This window comes from Bombyx mori, chromosome 4 (genome assembly GCF_030269925.1).
Source record: "Bombyx mori chromosome 4, ASM3026992v2".
In the NCBI taxonomy this organism is placed as follows: domain Eukaryota; kingdom Metazoa; phylum Arthropoda; class Insecta; order Lepidoptera; family Bombycidae; genus Bombyx; species Bombyx mori.
Genome location: NC_085110.1, coordinates 7,532,620 through 7,558,182, shown reverse-complemented (window position 1 = coordinate 7,558,182; position 25,563 = coordinate 7,532,620). Strand labels below are relative to the sequence as shown.

General features: G+C 35.0%; 2 protein-coding genes and 1 long non-coding RNA gene across 5 annotated transcripts; 1 reads left to right on the top strand and 2 right to left on the bottom strand.

The window, feature by feature from the left end:
- Positions 1 to 2,537: 2,537 nt before the first annotated feature.
- On the top strand, positions 2,538 to 10,620 carry CTL4 (C-type lectin 4). 3 transcript variants are annotated; one of them, XM_012692842.4, is made up of 5 exons: positions 2,538 to 2,672; positions 3,862 to 3,967; positions 8,293 to 8,453; positions 9,825 to 10,064; positions 10,170 to 10,620. In XM_012692842.4, exons 1-5 carry the CDS (start codon positions 2,538 to 2,540, stop codon positions 10,326 to 10,328), a joined length of 801 nt encoding a protein of 266 aa, XP_012548296.1. In that variant the 3' UTR covers positions 10,329 to 10,620.
- Positions 6,438 to 7,656, bottom strand: LOC134198757 (uncharacterized). Its single transcript, XR_009972931.1, has 2 exons — positions 6,877 to 7,656; positions 6,438 to 6,789 (listed from the first exon to the last, which is right to left on the bottom strand). It is a non-coding gene; the product is annotated as an uncharacterized LOC134198757 (long non-coding RNA).
- On the bottom strand, positions 10,616 to 23,733 carry LOC101743694 (polycomb group protein Psc). Its single transcript, XM_062677107.1, has 9 exons — positions 20,003 to 23,733; positions 19,823 to 19,844; positions 19,211 to 19,361; positions 18,562 to 18,649; positions 17,471 to 17,639; positions 16,456 to 16,622; positions 15,707 to 16,002; positions 14,702 to 15,020; positions 10,616 to 12,752 (listed from the first exon to the last, which is right to left on the bottom strand). Exons 1-9 carry the CDS (start codon positions 23,287 to 23,289, stop codon positions 12,548 to 12,550), a joined length of 4,704 nt encoding a protein of 1,567 aa, XP_062533091.1. The 5' UTR covers positions 23,290 to 23,733; the 3' UTR covers positions 10,616 to 12,547.
- Positions 23,734 to 25,563: the final 1,830 nt, after the last annotated feature.

The window sequence follows — 25,563 nt, the reverse complement described above, 5'->3', positions numbered from 1 at the left end:
ATTATTTGAGTGATATATCTCGACTAAAAAACATGAACAATGTATCAGATCTATTGAACAGCATATTGATGAATTCCTCACAAGTACAGTTTAAAATTATTAGCCAGAGTACGAAAATATTTTAAATAGAGTAGATATCAAACTACGCTCATTACGCGCAGATACGATACGGGTTTCAGAAACAGAACTCACATCCTTACGGATACATCAGATCCAATAACCTTTGCAATAGACGCCTTCAGCTCTAACACTAGAAGCAGGCTTGGGGACCCCGGTAACCGTACTCGTCGAACTGGACAAAGAGGTCGACGCGCAACCTAACTCATGCATCAGCTTGCTGAGTTTCTCGCGGATCTTCTCAGCGGGTCGTGATTTCGATCCGGTAGTAGATTCATTCGCGAAGCAGTTGCTCTTGAGGTGTTAAGTCTCCTTTCTTCATCCATCCTTCAATCATAAAAAAAGAAACCAAAATTTATAAGCTCCTAATATCGACAGTATATTATTATGATATGTGTAGAAATCGTGCGTGCAGCCATACGTATTTAATGACGAAAGTTACGTCAAAAATCACCTTCAAAAGTTAGGGGGGATTTAATTACTAATACTTTAAACTTCGATCAAATTTGTTGTTTGAAGTCTGTTTGAAGTGTGTTCGTTAAAAGTCTAAATAAAACATTCCATTTTTCACCGTTGTTCTATATTACAAAGCACGCTTTTCAAGGTAATTTAAAAATATAAATATAGTTTTGTAAAGAATGTTTATATTTTGAAAAAAAAAGAAGCTAACTTAGCCTTAGTGTGATGCTTTTAATCAAAACAAATGAAATAATGTATAATAGATCTTTTTACAATTGCAAACACAAATCAAGCATTTCTATTGGAATATCCATCGTATAGTATGATGCGCAGAAAATGGTATCTGGTATCTCGTCTTATGGACAATAATGTCTCTATAGTTATTTGTTTGTGGTAGATTTCAACTACCCGTCACTTTCATTTTCGCTGGAATACGGAACATATTCAGATTCTTGAATTGGCCGGCTATTGCTTAGATAATTTGCAAATAAATAGAAAATTAAAAATTCAGTAGTAGGGACTTCAATAAATATTTTTTGTTCTCAGTAAATGAAATATAGTCGAATTTCAATAAATAGGTTTTTAAATGATTTTTTACGTATGATAAAGACTAGACTTTAAATAAATATTGCAATCGTAATTTGTTTCCGAATGATTCTTGTCCACCTGATGATTGGAAGTCAAGATTGTCTAAGATATCGCTCGTAGCGATAAGACCGCCAATTATACTTTAATTAGTATTTATTGTTTCGCATTGTTTATTTTGTGTACAATAAAGTAGGTATACTCTCTCTCTTTCTCTCTCTCTCTCAATCACCATCTATTTTTATCTCACAACACTCAGAATAAATTTATCAGCATTCAAAATAGGCCAATATATAATATAATATATAAGGAATAATTAATATGATTCACTTTTTGGTGAAACGGTGAGGGACGCGTAGCAAATGTACTTATTTTAGCAGCATGAAGCATTTGAATGTTTGAGCTATTTGAAGGATAGGCCAGCCATATAGTACTGTTGAGAGTTTCACCCCATGTTTCAAATTGGGTCGTGATATGATTTATGTGATGTCCATGAGTTCTGGTAATTACCAACTGGAATTGACCAGGTAGACTGTGAGTGCATGATCTGTAATAAATGATAATAACCATTTAATTAGTGTGCACAACCGTTACCATATAATTTGTATAATTTGTAAACATATAATTTGAGGTATTCCCGGATCAATTCCTCATTTAATTTTCTGTAAATATTTATACATAGCCACTGATATTAATATATTTTCAAATTTACGGGAGGAACTTCTGTCTGAACTTAATGGCCAGTGTTGGTAATACAAAAGCTTTCGTCTCAACAATAGACTAAACATTTTTTTTCTTTTTCCCTAAGCTGGTGGTAGCCTTAGAGAGCTATGCCAGCGTAACCGAGCGAGTAGGTGAGATCACGGGTCTCAAACCTGAAGACGTTGCTAACACTAGCCCTAGCAAGAGCAGTGCACGTTCATTCTACGAATAGAATCTACCACCGGATCGTAAAGCGACCCACTGAGAAAATCCGGCCAGAACCTCAGTGGGCTGTGTCTGTGGGTTAATTTACTCGCCGAACCCTTCGTCGCAAGCGACGGGCTCGACGAGAACGATGACCGGTGCTTGAGGTACCTAAAAGCACCATTAGTCGATCGGAGAGCAAACACAACTTTACAGGTCACACGTAAAAGATTCTCAACAAGATATCGGAAACTGCATTATTTGTAGTGGTTTTGTTATTATGTGAATTTATTAGACCGATTAACTCTACTAGTGGGTCAGTTCATTCTGTCCTACATAGTTCATACTGAAACGGTTGATCTGTTGAAACATTCTATTACTTTTCGACCTCCAGAAGGTCTTCAACATAGCATGGTTAGGATGCGCCGAGTAGCGAGTGAATTCTTCTCTTGCATTGGAAGTGAAAGTGAATGAATGTCAGAGGCTTAATTAGAGAGGAAACCTGCGCCAGCGTTAGTCCCTCCGACACCGTCGCGCTTCACAGTCGTTCATTGCGTACAGATTACATCAAAGCAGCACGCGCCCGCCGTAGCCGTTCTCCGCAAGTACGCGCATCCGTGTTTCACAGTCTTCATCAACACTACAGAGGTACGCGCTGCACATATGAGCCTCAATTTTTATTATAAACAGAGTGCGCTTAAGGATTCGAAACTTAGGAAGTGTAGTGTCGGACCTGAGAATACTTTAAATAAGAAGACGGAAATATAAAAAAAAATCGGCTATAAACAGAGCCCCGGTAACCACCTAACATCATCTTTAAGTCTCAGGTGGACCGCGAGCTCTTTTTTTTTATTGAATAGCTCGTCTGGTCATTTTAGCTAATAATTTTACTAATTAACTTAACTTTTACTAATTAAGATACATTAATTTTAAACAACGTAATTTTTCAAACTACTGGCAGGCCTTCTTTTGTTTTTTTTTTATGTATCTTCGTCTGTACCGTTATTTTACAGATATTACACAACTCGTTATTGTGTATATACAACACATGTCTTACGTAAAATGACATAAACAAAAGCAGAAAGATCAAGAACTTTCGTTTGCAGTAAAATGCGTCCCGAATCAGCGATTTCTCGCGTGTTATAGCGAGCAGCTTTTCACGCAAACACTTTACACCCAAAGCAAGGAGGTCAGCAAAGCGGGTTCGCTTTCACAAATACAAGAAAATAAATTCGTCTCACGTATCGATTGTCCTCAAGCATTCATGGTCTGCATAAACAAAAAGAAAGCGAACACGTAATATGGGGCCGAATCACGACCACTTTCATCAAAATATCAAAACGTACCTATCAAACAAGTTATACTTGGATCTGAATGAATTAATATTTTCAACGTATACTTTATATTCGTGTAAATAAATCGTGTATTGTACATTACGTTATTATTATTAAAAACACTTTAGTTTTTTTAATATTTGTGTGTGAAGAAACATTTATTTAATATGTGTTCAATTATATCAAATGAATTGAATACTTCAATAATATCGAAAACCTTAAAATGCTTTTTATTATAATTAAGATTCTATTTAAACTGCAACATATGTACAATAATAAATTTATGATCTCCCATGTACCCAACGCGAGTCACTAATTTGAAATCTGACTTTAAACATTATGAAAAAGAACCACCATTATATTCAATTTCGATCCCAAAGTTCTTTATATCCTTGTAACCTATTATCAATATAAATATGCAATTGTTAACAATAATTATCTATTTATATTTGGTACTTAGATGAGCCGGCACTTTTGCCTGGCGGCAGCAGTTTTGTTCGCGGCACTATGCTTCGCTGAGGCCCAGAGACGTCTAGCTTTACCAGATCCCAGGAGTTGTGCCAACCGTATGTACCTAGTTATAAAATAGTTACCAAATATATAAATATTACGAATATTGTACAGACGGGAAAACATTAACTAAGTTATGAATATAAATAGTAAGTATATATTATTAAGTTGTAACCTATAGGTACCTAAATATTTTATACCAACCATTAAAAAATCAAACGACTTTCTGGTTTTTTGTGAGTTATTGATTGGTATGGATATATTAGTTATGGATATTGGATGTTTTATTTTTTTTATGGCGTAAACAAGTGAACGATCACAGTTAGCTCAACTAGTGTATAGTGGTTACCGGAACTCATTGACAACATAACGAAAATGCCTCGACCCCCCCTTGAGATATGAGACAGAAGGCTTAATTATACTGTAGGTATACCAGTGCTTCCAGCCTCCAATCGGAATGCATAATTGTTTTGCCGCAGAAATGGACATGGTAACTTTGACTTGAGTTTTCGCCTTCAAGATAGAGGACCTCAACTCTTAGATAATCGCCAACACTCTTCTCTATTAAAGTCAGTCTTGTTTTTCAATGGCCTCGCGCACCATACGTAGAATTAATTTGTTTATTTTTTAGCAAGTATTTGGATTTTTCAAATGTATGTTGACAGCATTGTCCAGAACATGTTGACATTCTGCAGACTTCTTGTTTTCTAAGATGGCTTCTTACGATGTCATTTTTGTTAGTGTCGAGTTTATCAAAATCTTCAGTTAGTTTTCAATAAACACATACTATTTAATATTCTTTTATATGAAAAAATAATATAGGGTGAAAAGAGATGAAGTTGATCTATTTGAGTATGAAATTAAATGAATCGCGATGAGATAAGATAAAATAAAGGCATAAACAGGCTCAGTTATTTATTGAGACTTCAGTGGTTTTTTGGAGGAATCCGGGAAGACACGACCGGCGACTTTGTTTCATTTTAATTTTCCCACACTCGTGCACTTTCACTGATGCTAAACAGTTAATAAGCCACCATTATTACAGGTGTAAACCTGCAGCAGTACTTTATTAACAAAACAATTCATACAACTTCACTCCTCGCTTTCCCGCCAAAAAGCCAACTGCAGACGTGTGTACCCTGTTATTCTCGACGTGAAAAATAACAAAGTCCAACAAACTGCCTGACCTCAAGATATCATTAGTTCGTTCTCTGTTTAACGAAACGTAAAAATCTAGAAAAATAGATGGTGGTTAGCACTATGTTTAAATATTAACGAATAACACCTTAGTCATTCATGCTAATTCATGAGCACGAAAATTGTGAAGGATTTGAAGATCATAAATAATATGATGATTATAAAAAAAGCGAAAATAATCATTAAAAGTAGTTACAATTAAACATAAATCTGCAAAGTTCTATATGCAACATTCTATATATTTTACAAAAATATATGATGCATTACGTTTAATAAATTAAATAATACACTACCGTCACCGAACATCGTGTATAATAAATACTATTTTACCTACTTATTAAAAAAAATTAAAACTAATTTGTTTCCAAAGTTGCATGAGTGGAATAGTATACATATCACATGTTTTAATCATATTATAAACAAAATAAAACAACATTCAAGAACATAAGCCTTTTATAGGAGCAATAGATTAGAATTACAACTTCTTGTGCCTTATTTGGCAACGTAGATGTATAGACATGTATGTACATTGAGTACCAATTCCAATAGTTTGATTAAAATAATCAAGGTAGATCATTTGCAAAGAGCATCCTCGACACTTCCGTTTTTCTGTAAATGGTATGTCGATATGCCAGAAAAGTCAAACATGACTATGGCTATTAGAAATTATACATGTCTGGGTTCATTTACATGCCTAACACATTTATTTTGTATTAATTATGTGAGAAAACTTATGTAATTTAAATAGAAATTTTTAGAGACGATTATAATCAGAATTGGATAATGGTTTTTAGTAAAAACAAATTAAACGTTTCTAATAATCCAAGCGTTTTAATAATTTTATAATCGCTTCGTTTGTAGGGACTAAAAATTTATTTTTAAGGTAATAGAAAATTGTAAAATATTATACGTATTTTTTTATCGTATATTTCTTTGTAAAAAGTATTCTCTTAGTAAGAAGGAAATAATGATGGGAAAATACAAACTTTCGCAATGCATGATATGTGGAGGGTGCGGCAAATAGTACATGTGTTGTCACATTATATGGGAGCGCACTCGCGATGACAATCAGCGAACGTGCATTCAGGCCATTCAATCAATGTACATATATAATATGTTACACACAATGTCCTGAACAAAAGAAGCACTAGGTACTGCGGAATTCGTGCAAAAGGTATATGTCGACATGTTTAGACAATATTTATATTATTATGTAGGTATATATCTACATACTATGTATATTTTCATTTAATCTATAAAAATTGGCACGTACCTAATTGATTTTGTCTCGTAAATGTTTTCGCACTCATGACACAAATAACACAGGCATTAAAAACAAAACTTGTTTATTTATTTATCATAAATAAGTAACAGAATAGTATTCTATAAAATTTTGAACTTTATAAAGGAATTATATAGCCGACTTAACCTAATAGGTGTATGGCTCTAATAAAGAATAAATAAAAAAAGGAATTATACGTAATCGTTACGATTTACCTCCAATGTAGAAGAGAGAATATTCCACAACTTTCTCTTTGCAATTGAGAAGTAACTATGCTCGAGTGCTGTGCCCACTGAATTTGTATAATAATTACTTTCTTTTGAAAGGTTATGCAGGGTTTTACTTCCACCGTCGCTAAGTCGTTTTCTCGCAAATAACATCTTGGCATGGGTTACATCACTGCGCTTGGACAGGAAATAACCATTAAGTAAATACAAAGATGTTTCGTCGGTCATACATAACTAATATCGACTGTTACGTAATTACATTTTTATGTTTAAACTCTTACGAAATCTTTGATAAGGCTTCCGGTAAAATATTACCATTAATCTTTAATTACTTGTAAACGTTTTGAACAATTTTAAAATAATACAATTATAATTTATTTTGACTTCATTTATTTTTGATTCAAACCGTGCACCCACTTTCTAGTTATGAAAGGATCGCTTCATTTAACGACCTGACGATAGTTTCATTTTGATTGTGCAGTGCAGATTTTCACTGACTGTAATGTCCCGCATTAATCTGAATTTCACAAACATAGAATATTTTTGATATTATGTTCGGTATGTAGATCATTTTAAATAGTGTAAAAATAGTAAAAATAAAACTGAGCGTATATAACAGTATAATTTAAATAGCACAAATTATATACATAATCTTAGATTCTTTCTTCATCAAGCTGTTTAACTAATTACATGACATACCGCTTGTCAACGGTAAGTATCACTTGAGATCTGTTCAGGCTGTTTGACAGGTGAAATTTTGTCAATTGTTTTTAAGGAATTAAAAAAACGCACTATCCAAAACTAGAATCTCTTCTTTAGGTCGGTTAAAAAATTGGAAACGTAGCCCGTAAAATTCCTAAATTTGCAAAACCATGACAAGTCATTAAAATTTAGTTAGGGTATATACTATTAGCAGAACTCAAAGCTATAAATACAAAAAATATATGTAAATCACTAGTATATTATATACCTACTGCAACGTGTAAAATTGCGAAACAAACAAAAGCATAAACCTACTTAAGTCATGTCGAAATCCACTTTTCAGTAAGTAGTAGCTATTGTTGACGGTTAAACATGCGAAATACATTTTAGTGTTTCTAGTATAATTTTGGACCTACGTCAGTAGGTACAAATTTTTTCATTTAGGGCTTAATGAGTTTGATTTATAATACACGATGCTTACTTGTTCGTTGTGGAAGTCGTTTGTGAAGATATGTCAAGTGCATGTCCTTGGAAAAATTGGTACTAATTAGATACTCCAATCTTAAACTATCTCTGTTACTTCCCCGTCGTTTATTTTTAGTATTATTAACTTATTTTCATTAACAAGTGGCCCCTTATTATAAACAGTAGTCATGACTAGACTGGATAAAGCTAGTGTCCTATGAAACAGCAACGGATTAGTGTCGTACTGCTCTATCTATATCTGCGGCAAATACATCAATAGTTGTAGTTCAAAACCGAGATAATCGTAATTTTAATACAATTGAGACTTTACTCTGATATCTAAAATTGTACGATAGTATTCAGTCTTATGTTAAGCATGGGCTCCAGTAATCGGTTAGGACCAAGTGGACGACACGTTCATCCGCCCATCTAACTTGGTAAACATATTTAATCACTTAATGACATGTAAGTACGTAGTTTTTCTATAACCTTTTACTTTGTTGAACAGGAGTACGCCATTCGACATACCGCGATGCACGGGGAGTACTACATTCGTATTTCTTTAGCTGGGAACATGCTCCAACACGCAGCTTAGAAGTGGATTGGCTGGACGCAAGGAACATCTGCCGCAGGCATTGCATGGACGCTGTTTCCTTAGAAACACCCCAGGTAAAGTATATGCTCTTATCAGAATATATTGTGAGCCCACACGGGTAATTTACATCTTCCTTATTTCTTCCGTGAAGCATTAATTTATTTGGAATAAAAGAAGCTGACACAACTGCTAAACACCTTATTGATCTCATGTTTCAAGGTGAGTGACGACATTCACTTGGTGATGTCTACGGGCTTCCGGAGGCTCGTGCGAAAACAATAAAAAAGATGCCCTCTTATTCGTCTCTATTCAGTTTACAAACTATTGTTGCAGAAACCTTGTTAGGTCAAAAGTTCTTTTGTCTGTGAAGCAATCTTTATGCATTCATTAGACCTTGAAAAACCAATCCACATTTGTCATTATTAATACATACTCCTCTTAGTAAGCGTCTTCTTTAGCGAGGCCAATAGAATGTATTTATTTTATTTAAATTGTTTGATACTTCATACTAATTTTGTAAAGCCTTGATGTACAATTTAAAGAAGGATGCAATTTTATTAACATTGCATTGACAGGTACATTTTAGTCGCTTGAAGAATAAATCAGAATTACGATGAGTTCTATACGCAATTAATGTTATTAAAGCTTTTTTGTAATTGTACATAACACTTACAATCCGTTGTGGTATTGAAAAAGCGAGAAATCGGTCCAAAAAGTTCCGAGTTCAAGAAGCACGATTTCGAGTGGAATTTCGACCTTATTCGTGCCTAAAGTTGAATGGCGGTCGAAACCTATTTATGTATGAGCTCTGTTAACATCCTAAGAGGATGGACCGTGAGCTCATCTGCCCGTCAAAGCCAATATAAAAAACATAAGATAATTGAGTATGATGCACGCGATTAAGCAAATCCAAAATTTATAGAGCGTTGAAGTTATTGCGTGAAAGGGGTGCAATGGCCGAGCGCGTCAAGATCAACACGCGTTGGGGCCGTACAAGTGGCGCGCGGCACAAATACTTACCTTCTTTAGCCGTGTTCGTGTAACACACTTCCATCAGTGCCGGACGTGCATTGCGGACGCATACTTCCCTATACTGACACTTAAATTATAAATAATTATAAGGAGTTGCTGTATATGGCGAATGAATACAAATCAATCACTTAACCCAGACACCTACATTTTTATACCGGCAATTTTTTCATGCAGAATCTGAATATAATCGTATTTTTAGATTAAACTGCAAATGTAATAATTTAAAAAGTAATTAGTTAAGAAATTTTAGTACTTTTAATCATAGTAATCAAGACCAAGAGACAGTTTTTTTTATGAATTGTTATCATTTTTGTATCATTGTAATCACAAAACACTTTTTTACATCTTTAGTTTAGTACTATAATTAATTTTAAAATATACCGTACTTAGTCTTTTATATAATATGGTTGCAGGAAAACGAATTTGTAAAGCAAAGGATCGCTCGCGGAAACATACGTTACATTTGGACTTCTGGTCGTAAATGTAATTTCGCCGGCTGTGACCGCGGTGACCTACAGCCTCCAAATGTGAACGGTTGGTTCTGGTCAGGTTCGGGAGCCAAGATCGGGCCCACCACCCAACGTAACACGGGCGATTGGTCTTACACCGGTGGCTACGGTCAAGCGCAGCCTGATAACAGAGAAGCTGCTCAAGTAAGTTACGTTAAAGACGAAATAAATGTAAATTTAATATCTTTGAAATTAATATTGGGTTTAATGTTGAAACTTTATTTTTAAATATATGTTTCTTTCCAATAGGGTAACGACGAGTCCTGTCTGGCGATACTTAACAACTTCTATAATGATGGCATTAAATGGCACGATGTGGCTTGCCACCACGTAAAGCCATTCGTGTGCGAAGACAGTGATGAACTACTTAATTTTGTCCGATCACGGAACCCGGGACTGCGTCTCTAAGCTTCTCACCCTTCGAGTAGTTTTGATGGCTGACGTTGACATTGTACAAAGAGCGGCTAGTAGATTTACTACGTTTAAGTTATTTATTTTTTTATAATGTATCGTTCAAAATTCGTGTATCAAAAACGTTAACCAGATTGAATAAAATTATGGTTTTTCAAAATGAAACGTTTTCGTTTTGTTTTGTACATATTGTTAATCTGAATTTAATTTCAAAATTCATATTGTAAAGTTTTTAATTGCACCAATGTAACTAACGTATACTAGATAGCATTAAAATACGTGTACGTTTTTCAATGTTTTATTTCATTTCTTGTCATTTATTAATTAAAAAAAAAAAACTAAACAAAACAAATCTATAAAATTAGGTAATAAAGGTATAATTTTATTACGTCAGCTCAATACTTCCATAATCACAAAGAAACAAAAGTTAGGTTACAAACAAACAATCGTAAAAAAATAAAGGATTGTGTACAGAGAGTAAAACTTTTTGTCGTGAATATAAAAATATGTCTTTAAATAAAAATCCTTTGAATTCCTTAATCCTTAGGCTAAACTTAAAATAAGTTTAAAACTGTTTAAAGAAAAACTTGATTATTAATTAACAGCCACATTAAATATACATTTCAACACCAAATCAATTACATTTTACATGATTATTGAATTGCAGTAACATTATTCTTCATCGCTTATGTTTTATAAATTTTAACAAAACAGTTTTAGCTTAGACTGGCTTAGAGTAAAGGACAATATAATGTACAAAATTAAATGTACTTTGAGCACATCCCAAATACATACTTATTCTTAACATAACATTAAAACATTTTCTCAATCACTGAACTCTATTTAGGCAAATCAAATGAGTAACAAAACAATTTATTATGAAATTTAATAATTCAGTCAATGGTTAAAAATTCTTAAAATTAATTATCCACTAAACCTAAGACTACACACATTTTTGTATTTAATAACAAGTTACATACACGCAGTTCCACGAGATGGTTAACGACAGAGCGTCATAATAGGTGTGCAAATTTTAGAGAAACGTACGAATCTGTTTTCGCACGACAGTTCTCATAGTGTCGTAACCACGTAACGTTCACTAGTATGTACGTGTGCATTTTAATACCGCATTTAAGAGATTTCTGCGCTGCGCAATCTCTAGATACATACGAAACCGAGACATTCACTCATCGAGCGCATCGCGTGGCTCAGGCCTCGTTGCGCAACGTACAATGGTGTGTGAATAGAACGCACCTTGTATTATTACTCCGATTGACACAAATTGTTTTAGCAGCATACAAATAAAGAACGTTTTTCTCTTCTCGCCCAATTATATGCCATTTAACTATTACAGGCCTTGCTTTTTGTCTAATTTTATTATAAAGATCGTCTGTCCGATTAATGACTAACAATATACTAAACTTGACAAATTCGTTATGCCAGCTGCCTTCCTCATTTTACCAAACAATACTGTGATGTAGACAAGAATATCGATGGAGATCCAGTACTGTATCACGCGAGAAACGTTTTTTGAATCCAAAGAGAATCAGCAAATAATGTCTAGATTATACAAACGTAACGGTTTCGACACTCAAAGGTGAATGTCCTTTTTAATGTCTTCTTGATTATCGCCCGATTTAATGCGAGATTTTACTATTGTGTGAACAGTTGAAAGCGATTATGGTAATAATAGGAAGCGCTCTTGCATGAAATGATGGCATACAAAAATATCGCCACTCGTATTCGAGAAACTTTTTCGGTAAGGAGGGTTTTTTTTTTAAAAGCAGCCTCACTTAGTCTACCCGGAGCTATTTGGTTACCGAACTTAGAAATTACAATGACATTCCACCTTGAAACATGAGGATGAAATTTTTATTTTTTATTGCTTAGATGGGTGGACGAGCTCACAGCCCACCTGGTGTTAAGTGGTTACTGGAGACCATATGACATCTACAACGTAAATGCGCCACCTACCTTGAGATATAAGTTCTAAGGTATCAAGTATAGTTACAACGGCTGCCCCACCCTTCAAACCGAAACGCATTACTGCTTCACGGCAGAAATAGACAGGGCGGTGGTACCTACCCGTGCGAACTCACAAGAGGTCCTACCAGCAGTAATGAGGCTATTCTACTCTTAAAATCGGAACGCACGAATGCTTCACAGCAAAGGGTGATGGAATATTTCGGTGGGCCGAGTATATGCCTTGGCAATGATTAGGCGGCGTGCCGAAGTATTTCTGCGAGGAGCGGCTTGTCTGCGAGCGCGGCCTGCAGCTCGGGCAGGTCCCAGTGCAGCCGCAAGCGCCGCGCCCGCCCCGCGCCCGCGCACACCCGCACCGCGCCGCGCGCCTCCAGCAGCGAGCACGCGCCGCACAGCTCGCTCAGCCCCAGCGCCGCTATGTTCCTTGACGCCGCCACCCTGCACAACACAATCAATTAATAGGGATGTTACAAAATACGAAGATAATAAAGACATTGTTGCGTAAAGGATAAGATTACCCCTGTATGCGCTGCTGAATGTGGCGTACACAACTTGAGATTTAGATAGGAAGAAACCACTGATAGTCAAAGAATATCCGTTTATTATATACTTCGCTAACAAGTAACTAATCCTATCTATGTATGTTGATGTGGTGAGTACCGCTGTATATGAGTGCTGAACGTGTACTGTAATGTAGTGATTTGGCTATATTAGTGCGCAAATCACATAAACAGGTACTATTTAAAAAAAAGCAGAAATACGTACTTCAATAAATAAAAATATTACACACACTACCATGTATTTGACACCCACACGCATAAACATATAATTTTTTTGTTTATTGTTAGCCTGTGGTCAAATTGAGAATAGATTAATATTGTTTGTCTTTAATATTATTTGTCTATAGTGTAATTAATTAGTCTTGGTGAAATATGTGGTTAATAGAAGTATAGTCTTTGACAGTAGAACCATAATAATGTTCAAACTTATAATTTAAATTAATTTGGTTGAATTTCGACCACTGAGTGACCACTAGTATACATAATAATGCGTAGTAAATTTGCGTAATTACTGGTGTTGGGGCGTACTGCTTAAGCCCGCAGGGGTATAGCCGTCCTGCTTACTTTTGCCACGAAGTAATTATGCGTTCCGATTTGAAAGGCGGGACAGCCGCTACGCAATACAATTGGAACATCGACCTCGGATCTCAAGGTGGGGTAGAGCATTCTTGATGTTATCTATGGGTATCAGTAATTAACACCAGGTCGATCGAGGGTCATCCACACATATATGCACAACATTAAATCTCAACAATCAGACACATTTCAAAACTGGGCGTTTTATTTTTTAACTTCTTTAAGTTACAAATGTTCATCATCGGGGTCGAGTCTCGAGTTACACAGTGCATCGTACTGTGCACTAAACAATTACAAAATTTCAAAATTACTAGACGGATGTCGTTGTGACCTAAAGGATAAGACGTCCGGTGCATTCGTATCAAATGATGCAACTGCGCCGATGTCCAAAAGGCAGGATGTCCACGGGCAGATACCAATATTTCTATTGAAACTCGTACTTAACAAACAAACGTTCACGATTGATCTCCACGATGAAGGAATAACATCGTGTATAAAAATCAAACCCGCAAAAATTATAATTTGGCTTACTAATTAATTAGATACTGGTGGTAGGGCATCTTGTGAGCCCACACGGATAGGTACCACCACCCTGCCTACTTTTGCCCTGAAGCAGTAATGCGATTCGGTTTGAAGGGTGGGGTAGCCATTGTATGTAAAAACTGAGACTTAGAACTCATCGCTATCAACTCAAGAAAAGGTGGCTAGTGAGCTCGTCCACACATTTAGGCAATAAAAATATGCCTTCATCAGTTTTCATAAACCTAATAACAGGTACTACTATAATTACAGTTGTAGATTTCCCTAAACCTTGAACTTTGGTTAAAAAAATTGTCTATTTACTATCTATTCTATTCTCTAATTTTCTACGGCAAATGCAATGCCTTATCCTAACAATTGAGGCATTAGAGATGATGTTCAGCGAAGCACTGCTCTTGGTAGAGGGCAGGTGTTAGCAATTTCTTTCAGTCTGAACCCCAATAAACTCACCCACCAGTCAAGGTGAAGTCAAAATAGCCACTATTGGCGACACACTATTGGCAGATAAGTAGACAAAAAAGAAGCATGAAGAAGCCTGTTTTTTCGTTATTATTCCTCGACAATGACCAGGGATTTTTTTCCTATTCAGGATCTTTGGAATCTGGGTAACCTCTTAACATCAGCAAAATTCATCTGCCCACCTTACGAATAAAGAGTTCAACAAACGATAATTGAAAAAATTAAAAGTGATAAATTAATAAGAAAACTTACTTTTTGTAAACCTCATGTAACTTTCCCATCAGAATATCGGTGTTCTTTCCCTTATTCAACATCAATATTAAGCTGCATAATATCAGTTTCTGTTGCATCGGGAGCCCTTCGTCGACTTCTGATCCTATATTCGTTGAACCACCGTACACGTTATTCAGAACTTGCAGAACTTCCTTCAGTTCCACGGTCACTGACGAATCCCTCAATAAACTATCGACAGATTTGTTTTCTGCAAATCTGTTTCGATTTGCGACCTCAATTACTCTCCGTCCTATATCTAATGCTCTTCTCATGTCACCAGATACAGCGGCTATCTTCGCTGAAAATTACAAACACGAAACATTAGTTTTGAATGTAACGTTTAATATTTGACTCTGTAGCATAACAATAATCTTAATTTAATTAAAAGTAGTTTTACTTGTCATTATATTAAGTATTTACGTTTCTATTTAGAGTACAGTACAGTACAGAAAATTCAAGTTTTTTTTTTAAATAATAACGTGCACCTTTAGTATCGATTCATTTCTGCCAGTCCAGAGCAGTAGTAATTTTTCAATGCTCTTTTTGAATAAATCACATGTACGGGAGCTAACAAGCTTTTCAAAGGTATTTTGTACTGGCTTCTCGGGTATTGAATTTTTTCCTGTCAAGTTGTCCAAACTTTGAAACAAGTAGAATTCTACCGGCGCAAAGTCTGATAGTGGTGAATACGGTGAGTGACGCAAAACTTCCAACCCTAGCTCGTCGTGTCGTTATTGATTAAAAAAATAAAAACTAAAAACCTCATCTACAAACAAATGACTGAATTTGAACCTAAATTTCCATTTTTTTTCAATAAAACTCATTTGAATTTGTAATTTATTGCCAGCCATACAGAATTAACTTTCCAATGGCCAGTATTGTAAAACGGCCACTTCATAGGTAAAGATATATTATATTTTCTACGAATACTTAACAATTTTCGTGGATACACAGATGACTGGCTGAATATCTTGATATATTTACCTGCTAACATTTGGAGTGCAACAGGCGAAAAAACATTAGCCTTGTCGTCATTCGCCAACACGGCGACGAATATTTTTATGATCTGTTCTTTGGTATATGGTGCGAAGTGTAAAGTGTGTGGCTTTAGGGAACACCTCGCTTGCAGCCTCGGTAGCGTTCTTTCAGTTAGATCCAAAGCATTCGCCACCCCAATCAAAACTATTCGTGAGTTTGGTAGGACTGGCCATTCGAATATACTGTACAACACTGACTGTCTTTTACTGTCTAATTGGTCCAACTCGTCTAATACTAACAAGCTGTAACAAAAGATTGTTTCTTATAACAATATCTAGTGGGTTATCATTATCAGGACATAATATAAAGCCACATGCTCCTTTCCCATCCTCTTCGCCTATTTCTGCTCCAAAGAAAACATGTCTTTGAAGAGTAGAAATGATCATCGTCGTATATTATTGGGGACAACGAGATTCATATTGTGATGTCTATGAAATTTAGTAACGGTTAACATTAGACACGTGAACCCTCGTCACCATACATTCATGACCCTCTAAGAAGAAAAAAAGGAAATCATAGATGCAAATCAAAAATATATCTGCCATTCTAATTCAAACATTAATGTATTCATGGCAAATGTTTACAATTTTTAATGGTTAGTTCTTATTATAGATTTTAGGGGTTATAGCAACAATTACCAGAATTTCTCAAGAAGTTAATCAACAATGCAAAATACAATCACTATTAACACTCACATCATTTTATGTGTTTTTTGTAGATACTTTTCTATTGCTTTAACACATGCCTTTTCAGTGGTAGCTGTCATTTTCAAGCCCAACTCTTTACACACTCTGCTATAAATACTGGCTGCTGATTTCATCATAGTACAATTTATGTATACCTGCTTAAAGCCCTCTTTGATCTGTAACAAGGAAAATAACTTTACATAATAAAATATATAGGTATTACATGTGTTCAGTTTAAAAAGGATGGGGCTAAAACGGGCCTGACTATTAATTATGTTTCTTTACAACGTCGCGTAGAAATATTGCTGTCTGAAATGCACAGTTAAATTTACTTTTAACGTGATTTCCATGTTTCCAGTTAGATTTTTTTTTTATAATTTTCAAGCCATTTTCTCTTGTTGAGAAAGCACGTATGCGTCCACATTTCAAACAGGTTAATAGTTTAAATACCAACAACGTGTCTTATCAAACGTGCCATGCGTATAACAAACATTTTATCAATTTTACAAATATTTTATATGTCAGAATTTTAAACACCATTTTACATCCACGCTTTTTATTACTATTATTAGATGTTTCTGCAAAACCTTTATTATACAGTGACTGTATTCGCTTTATAACTAAGTAGGCCAATGCAGCATATAGTTCATGAAAAGGTACCTTACATATTTCGATGAAAGTGATTTTCGGTTTATATATCTAGGATGTATTTACCTACACAGGATGTGGTGGTGACATTAATTGGCTTAATTTCAAAAGAAAAATAAATCTCTCAATTTTTTTAAAGATATGGTACATATATAATAAAACAATAAATCAAGAAACTTATGCATCAATGTTAAGAGTATGTTTTAGCCTGTTTAGATTTTTTGAAAGCTTTTTAATTTTACTAATTATAAATTGTAACAAATTAAAAAGTTGGTAAAAAAAATTAAAAGTTCATTTAAGTCAAGATATTCATATGATAATGCAGGGAGTAGAAATCATTTTTAAATTAATCGAAATGGATAATGAATTTGCTTACTTTTGGTTGCTGCAAAATATAGGACAGACTTGCTGTTTTCCCAGTTCCCGGTTGACCCGATACGTAAATTGATGCTGATTCTTCATTTTCCAAATGCTCATTTAGAAAATTTTCGAGCCGTTCGATTTCCATTTCTCTACTTGTTAAAGGCTTCAATATTTTTGGGGATCTAAAAAAAAATTTTTCCGGTTTGAAGGTGCATTTCTTTATAAGTTCAAGTATACTTGCATTCATAAAAGGGTGACTATTAGATGATTTCATTTTTAAAATTAGTGATTAGTTTTTTTCATTTCGCTTGTCAAGAGCTTATAGCATATTATAGAATTTGTATTATTATGCCCTACGCGGCGATCTGTAAGAACTATTTAGAACAAGTCTGTCCAGACAATAGCCCGCGACTTGTTTTCATGCGACCCGCGACGCATGTTTTATCAGAAAATAGTTTGGATATAAATACTTCGCATATGAGAATCCTTGTCGAAACATATAATCAATATTTATAATTTATCTTTGTTCTTGTATTATTCCATTCACATGACATCATTTAAAAGTAAAGCTATGTTTTACTATGAATGGGGAAATTGTATATTGGGAAAGTATTTATTACACTGAATTTTTATTTATTTGAAAACTGAAAATCTGCTGCCCTCCAGCTTTCTTAGTAAATTTAATTAGACCGCACAGGTATGTAGTTAGGACAGCCCTGATTTAGAAGGTGAGGTATTCTCGATCAAGTTGCAACAAATTCAATAGGGCTGGCATATCATTCAGGAGCTCCGTTCAGTGCCATCGTGCGCACGATCTCCATATCAAGCCCACCACAGAGGACAATTTTTCAGAAGCCCGTGTTCCGACCGTCACAAGAAATAGACGGACGCGTCTCTCAAGACGGACACAGTAGTTCCAGCAATCATCCAATGTGGTGACGGTGGTATTTCTCATGTACCTAGTTCATGAATGCGTTAGGTACATATTCACTTATAAAATCACTTGTCATAGGAGTTGAACCACGACATAGTCGCATCTCTTGATTTGAATACCATACATCCGACATCTTACAAATTAACCTACTTAAGAAAAAACATACTCACTCATCATTCAAAGATGAACATACTTCTGCTGCTCTATCATCAGTGGTATTTTTAGAACTTTTACTTTTTTTTACTTTAGAACTGTCATCTGAAAACATTATTTTCTTTTTAATGGGGGTGTCTAAAAAGTCACTATGTTATAGACTGTTACTCTTAAGATATATAGATTGGATATCCTTATAAGACTTCTTCTCAGTCGTAAACTCCTGGGGAAGTGGTCGTGGTTATGTATTGTCTTTATTCCTTGGTTGCGGCTTTTGCGAGGCTTCTCTCTCTATTTGTGGCGGTGCGTGTACATTCAATAAGAGAACACTTCGTAGATGACATAATAAGGTCTGTCTATCTTGTGGGTGATCGGTCGCGAGAGTGTTAACCGTCTACTCTTCCTTGAACCATTAACTGTTCTAATGAGCTTCGTTATGGATGATATGTCCAAACATATTAAGGATTCGCAATTGTACAATCAATGAACCTTTGTTGACGATTGCCTTATAAGTCTAGAAGATAAGTCTTCAAACCAACTAGGTAGACAGACAATAAGATGCTCTGTCCTGTTGTCAATTATTTTTCATTTTTATAGATGGACAGAGGAGCTCGCGGGCGACTTGGTGCTAGTGATTTAAAATTATTTATTTCAAACAACACTTACCATCATCGATTTTAATTTTCCTATCTCTTAAACTTCTTTTTAAGGTTCTTTCCTTAGGAACATAATTTATATTAGATAAATCATTATTCTCGTCATTGTTAAAACAAGTTCTTTTACGATGTTTAAATGGAATCGTGGCCTGAACAGACATCTGAAAATATATAGTTGTACACATAAAATAACAACATAGGAGATTTTAGTTTCATTTTAAACAGATTTTAATTTACCTTTTTGGTAACGGGCTAATGTAAAAAATAAAACAATCAGAAGACTGTGAAATAATTATATTAAATAATAAAATTTGTATTCCTGACATTAACATTGGTTATTTTTTGATTAATATTCTCTACCATAAAACATTGTACATTTTATATCTAATTTTAAAATTATTCAGATGCTCATTTTATTTAAACCACAATACATTTAACTGTTAAAAGCTTCCATAATCATTAAAATTATCTTTAATGCAATAATTATTATATTAATTACTAACATAATATTATGCTTTATTCCCAATTAAATAATAAAAAAATAGTTCTCAGTAAGCACAATTGTGCTAGGTATTTGAATTTAGAATCTTATAATTCAGGTAATTATTCTGAAGCATTTTACCTTATCACAATAACTTTTATCTCTAAAATTAAATATGAATACTTCAACTGATTTGAAATAACCAAAATAAAATAAAACAAAATTTTATAAAAATATGAAATTGTGGTTAGCATATTCCAGTCCAGCCTAATATGAAATTACACACTCAAATTAAAATCCAAATATGCAAATAACATCTACTGCTTATCTTTGTGATATTCATTTTGATTCTGATGTCCCATATTCTTCATAAATTCATACTGCCTTTGAGCTTTGATCCAAGCATTGACTTCCATGTGTTTAGCAATATGCTGCGATAAATTACTACTCATAGATGATGATGCAGTGGTTTTAAGTGTTGAAGTCAAAGATGGCCATACACCACTAACTTTATTTGTATTGAGGTTTTTTACTTGCTTAAGACTTGGTTTTGATGGACCTGGTAAAGTTTTAGATAATTCTCCCTTTGGAGTACCAAAGTTAGTAATATGTGTACTAGTTACTTGATTCAACTGGCTAACATTGTGTTCCATTACAGTAGTACTTGTTTGTTTTTCTTCAGCAATGACCAATTTAGGAGATGAACTGGGAGAACGTGTCTGAGACCTTGGTGAAGGTTGTGCATTGCTAGGTGGGTGGGCTGATGGTATTTGATAAGCGGGAGACTGCAATGTCAAATTCATATTGCCTAATTGTTTTACTTGGCTGCTTTTTATAGAACTTTCTTGTCTATTATTACCAGTCACTGTTGGCACATTTGGGTTTGGTTTATCAAGTTTTACTTGATTTATAGTATTTGGGGATGATAAACGTACTGAATTAATTCCAGCAGTTAAAGGTCTGCTTGTGATGCCTGGAAAAATATTGCTATGTGTCAAAGACATTGGGATCCCTTTTGATGGCAAATTCTGCTTCTTTGCCAAATTTGCTATAGAATGCATAGTTTCCAAAGCTTTATCAAATGTTTGCTGAACAGCTAATTGACTTTGAATGTTGTGAGGGGTTGTTAAATCTAAAGCAGTGCCGGTTTTAGTTTCAGTACTAGAACTATTTGTAGGTTTGTTTACTGGTATGATAGGTTTAGTGACAGCACTAAGGGATTTTGGGGTAGCCGGCACCAACTTAGGCACCTGTGCCTTATTTTTTGGTTTCCCTTTTTTGTCACATTGTAAGCTCTGTAATTGCTGTTCAAAAGTTTGTTGAAATGTGATGGGTGTTGAAAAATTTCCAGCCTGTTTAGCAAGTTTTGTGTCAGCAATAGGTTTTAAATTAGGAACAGGGCCTTTAGTGGAAGTCTCTGACCCTTTGGTTGTAGGTTTTGTTTGACTTATTTCAGGTTTACATTGAGAATTTGTTTTAGAATCAGCTTCGTTTTTTGCAATTTTTTTCAAATTAGAATCTGATTCAGGTAATTTTAAAATTTCTATATAATTGTGTACTGGAGGGCTGGGCACTTTATGGGCAGAAATACTGCTACTACTAGCAGCAGCTAAGTTTTTATTAGTAAAATTTTTTTTAGGATCTAATGTATCTACAGGACAGCGATTGTCTGATTTTTGATCTGTTAAAGTAATGGAAAGGGAAGATGGTATATTTATTTTGCACGAGTCAAACAGAGATTTCAATGGGTCGCCTGAATTTTGGGCTGGGCTTTGTACACCCATGGATGATTTTACTTGTGATAATATTTTGCTTCTATCAATAGTAGGGTCACTATTATTAGCCAATAGATCCATTCTGACTTTATTCATAGCTGGACTTTTACTGTGAGCTGATTGCAACATTGGCATGCTCGGTTTGAGATCTGGTATCTTTTTTAATGGGGGTTTTGGAGCTTCACTTGTTTTGGAAACTGCATCTAATTTTGGTATTTGTAACTTTAAAGGAGATAGAGTCTTCTGTTGCTGTTGTTGTTGCGGCATTGCTTGCTCTGCTGTGGATTCATTTGGAGGTTTACGTTTGGGAGATAAAATATTTTGTGGTCCTACAACTGTTCTTTTAACACCTGAATTATCCAAGGTTTGTTTACTAGTACCAACTTGTTGCTTTACTGTCTGTGGTTGCTTCAAATCTCTGGTAGTTGGAGTAGCACTTGGTGCATTATTTTTTATAGCAGATTGATTATTTTTGTTACAATCAACAGTTTCGTGTTTTCTTTGATTTTCTTCTGTTTTGGTGCTAATACTAGAGCTTGATGGTTGAACACTGAAACTAGGCAAACAATTTGATATTTCCACTTTTAATTTCTTTAATTCAGGTGTAGGAGGTGATGTGTGATTTTTTCTTTTTAAATTATCAGGTGTTGGGTCTTCAGCTTTCACTTTGCTTGTTATGCTTTTAGTAACCACTTCCTTCGCAAGAGATAGTTTTTCTGTGTTGAATTTCTGTGGGGATTTTACTGGTATACAGCTACTTTTAGCAGTGAGCTCAAATGAATTCAGAAACTGAGATTTCTCTACATCTTCATCTAGCTTGTTTGTTGAGGAATAATCATTCTTATCATTACAACTTTCGTCATTTTGTACATTCATCTTATCATTGGTCAAAACTTCAGGAGTATTTCTATTATTATCATCAGGAACGGGACTACTAGGTCCAGAAGAAGCTTCCGAAGCATGATCATGCAAATTAGGTGCCGGACTGCTAGTGCTTGTATCTTCTGTTGAAACAGGACTCAATTTTTGATCATGAAAGTGTGATCGTTTTCTGTTTATATCAAAAATTCTGTTCCTTATTGCTACATAATCGATTATCTGGTAAAAAAATCTCATAGGCTCATTCCTTTTCCAATTATAAATATAAGCAATATCCATTAAAGTATAGTAGTCAGGTAAAGGTACTTTCTTGTATAAGATATCAATAGCAAACTGTGAACTGTCAACATCAAACTTTTTACTTAAGAACTTTTTTAGGTGACTTATATTCACAACAGCTGGGCATTGTAAATATCTTCTAGTAGATGCTGAGTTTGGTGGAGGCTCATTACTATCTGAAGATTTACTGGATATGCTATCAGTATCTGTGACATCAGCATATTCTAACGAAAATGAAATGACATCTTCAGGACTGAAAATTATTCTTTCTGTGTCTTCACCTCTCTGTTCTGGTGTAGCTGTTGCGGCTTGTCCAGGCCTCGAGGCATAAAAATGTTGCCGCCTTTCCATTTCTTTTTGGAAGAGCCCAGGCACAAGTTTGTAGACTATGTCCTGCAGTGCTTTGTCAAGTTTGATATTGGGTTTTGCCGAATTTATCATCATTTCACATACAGGACAGTAGCTCTTTGCTTTAAGGTGTTTAATAATACAACTACGACAAAAGGAATGCAAGCATTCCACTATTGTGGTCGCATCTATGTAGTACCCTCGACATAATGGGCACGTTATATGTTCGTTAACTTCACCCAATAATGTTCTTTGCGGTACAACGGCAACGTTACTATTATCCATTTTAACAACTTTTTTATCGGAAATTATGTTAGACGTAACCATTTTTTACACGGCGTCACTGTTCCACCGCAGCTGTTAACTCAAAACATAAAAGCTAAAAAGTCACATTTACACTTCTAAGCTAAGAATTATTATTCATTGGACAGCCCGTCAATCACAGTCATCTTTAATAAAAATGAATTTCAAACCAAAATATAATTGGTTTAATATGTTGAATTTCACGATTCTAAACGCGACTTACGAAATTGACAATTCCCGATTAGTTGAGTTTGTTACGTTGGTAACATCGATGTTTATTTTTGAAATAAATATCTTTGGGTATTGAATATACGTTTTAATGATATCAAAACATTTACCTCAATCAAAAATAGATGATTTCTCACAACAAAGGAATGACTGTTGTGTGCCTGCCCTTTTCACTAATTTGGTTTATGAAATCAGATCTCACAAACCTTTTCACTTTTGGCGCGAAAATGCACATTGTCGCACTGTCGGATCAGTGACTCATAATCATAGACGGCAGTCGGCAGTAGGAGTTTTATTTTTCCAACTGGAAAGACAATGGTATCATACCATACAGCCTATAGTCTGAAAGTTTGAATGAAGTGAAATGAAATGAAATATAATCTCAGTAAAATATTGTCATTTACTGAGACTTTTTCAGTGGACTTTTTGGAGAATCCCGAGAAGTTACGTTCGGCGGATTTGTTTCATTTTCCCAAATTTGTACACTTTCACAGATACTAAACAGTTAATGAACCACCGTTATTACACATTTAAATCTGAAGAAACACTAAATAGACCAAATAAAACAAATCCCACAACTTCACTTCTCGCGTTCTCGCCAAATAGTCCTGTTTAATCCAATTTATATGCACAGTGCCACAGATTTCTGTTTCATATAGAGCCTTTGTAGTCAAGATTGCATTCGTACCTAAACAAGCTGGGAAGGCGTAACAGCGTCAACCTAGTTTGAATATCCATTAGAGTATTAAAAGCAATGAAAAGACTAACGAACTGGCTAAAAAGGATTTCGAAAGAAAATTTGTTGGACTCTAAAATGATACATGTCTCACATGCATCATTTTAGTCGTCGTGGCCTAACGGATAAGACGTCCAGTGCATTCGTATATTGCGATGCACCGGTGTTCGAATCCCACAGGCGAGTACCAATTTTTCTAATGAAATACGTACTTAAAAAATATTCACGATTGACTTCCACGGTTTGTTTTAATGCTTAGATGGGTGGACGAGCTCACGGCCCACTTGGTGTCACGTGTTTACTGGAACCCATAGACATCTACAACGTAAATGCCGCCACTTACCTTGAGGTATGAGTTGTAAGGTCCCAGCATAGTTACAACGACTGCCCCACTCTTCAAACCGAAACACATTACTGCTTTACGGTAGAAATAGTCCGGGTGGTGGTGCCTACCCATGCTGACTCACAAGATATTCTACCACCAGTGTTACTAATACTAGGAACGTTTGCCGAAGGTATCATCAATAAGTGCAATGACTACTTCCATTGGTCTGTTACTTTGCCTAATAATTTACAACATTCTGATCACAGCTTTCACTGCCTCAGGGTGTACAATTGTACATTGATCCCAAACAATTGTGTAACAGTCACGCAAAAATTGCGCTTTGTCACTATTTATCACGATGCAATAAGCTGGCGTTCCCGTGTATTACTGTAGAGTTATTCTAATATAGAATGAGTAATTCTATTCTTCTATTAAAATCTTCGCATAATATCATTTTAGGAATAGCGGACGCAAGTGCAATATTCTTTTAGATTCGGATTCGCATATTGTGGCGTCATCCTTTGGGAACTTTCTTAGGCAACACTTAGTTTTAATTAAATTAATGTACTGTGCTTATATACGCACGAGTTCATTTTTTTTTAGAAAAGGTACGTGTTTGATTTAGGCGCATTAAAAATAATTCTATACTATGTGCAGGATACTACGTAGTAGTTAATCAGCTGTGATAATATTATTTTTCATTAAAATCTATAAAGAAGTTCATACGTAGCTTTTTTTTTTATTGCCTTTGTAGGCAGACGAGCATATGGCCCAACTGATGGTGAGTGGTTACCGTCGCCCATGGACTTCAGCAATGCCAAGGGCAGAGCCAAGCCGCTGCCTACCGTTGCCTGCCTTATGCACAAACATACAGAGAGCATACAGATTACAGACATACCGACAAAAATACAAAAAATGGTGTTTTGGCATCTTTAACATTTACTCCATCATTAACATTTTCAAATAATATTTCATGTATAATACAAAACAACAACGTTACAACTTTATC

Excerpts from the sequence above, each read along its gene's own strand:
- CTL4 (XM_012692842.4), top strand. The coding sequence starts at position 2,538 with ATGAATGTCAGAGGCTTAATTAGAGAGGAAACCTGCGCCAGCGTTAGT. Across the intron at positions 2,673-3,861 it reads GCCGTAGCCGTTCTCCGCAA|ATGAGCCGGCACTTTTGCCT; the intron begins GTACGCGCATCC and ends TTTGGTACTTAG. Across the intron at positions 8,454-9,824 it reads TTTCCTTAGAAACACCCCAG|GAAAACGAATTTGTAAAGCA; the intron begins GTAAAGTATATG and ends ATATGGTTGCAG.
- LOC101743694 (XM_062677107.1), bottom strand. The coding sequence starts at position 23,289 with ATGGTTACGTCTAACATAATTTCCGATAAAAAAGTTGTTAAAATGGAT. Across the intron at positions 19,362-19,822 it reads ATAAAAGTTATTGTGATAAG|ATGTCTGTTCAGGCCACGAT; the intron begins GTAAAATGCTTC and ends ATATATTTTCAG. Across the intron at positions 15,021-15,706 it reads TGCACTCCAAATGTTAGCAG|CGAAGATAGCCGCTGTATCT; the intron begins GTAAATATATCA and ends TGTAATTTTCAG.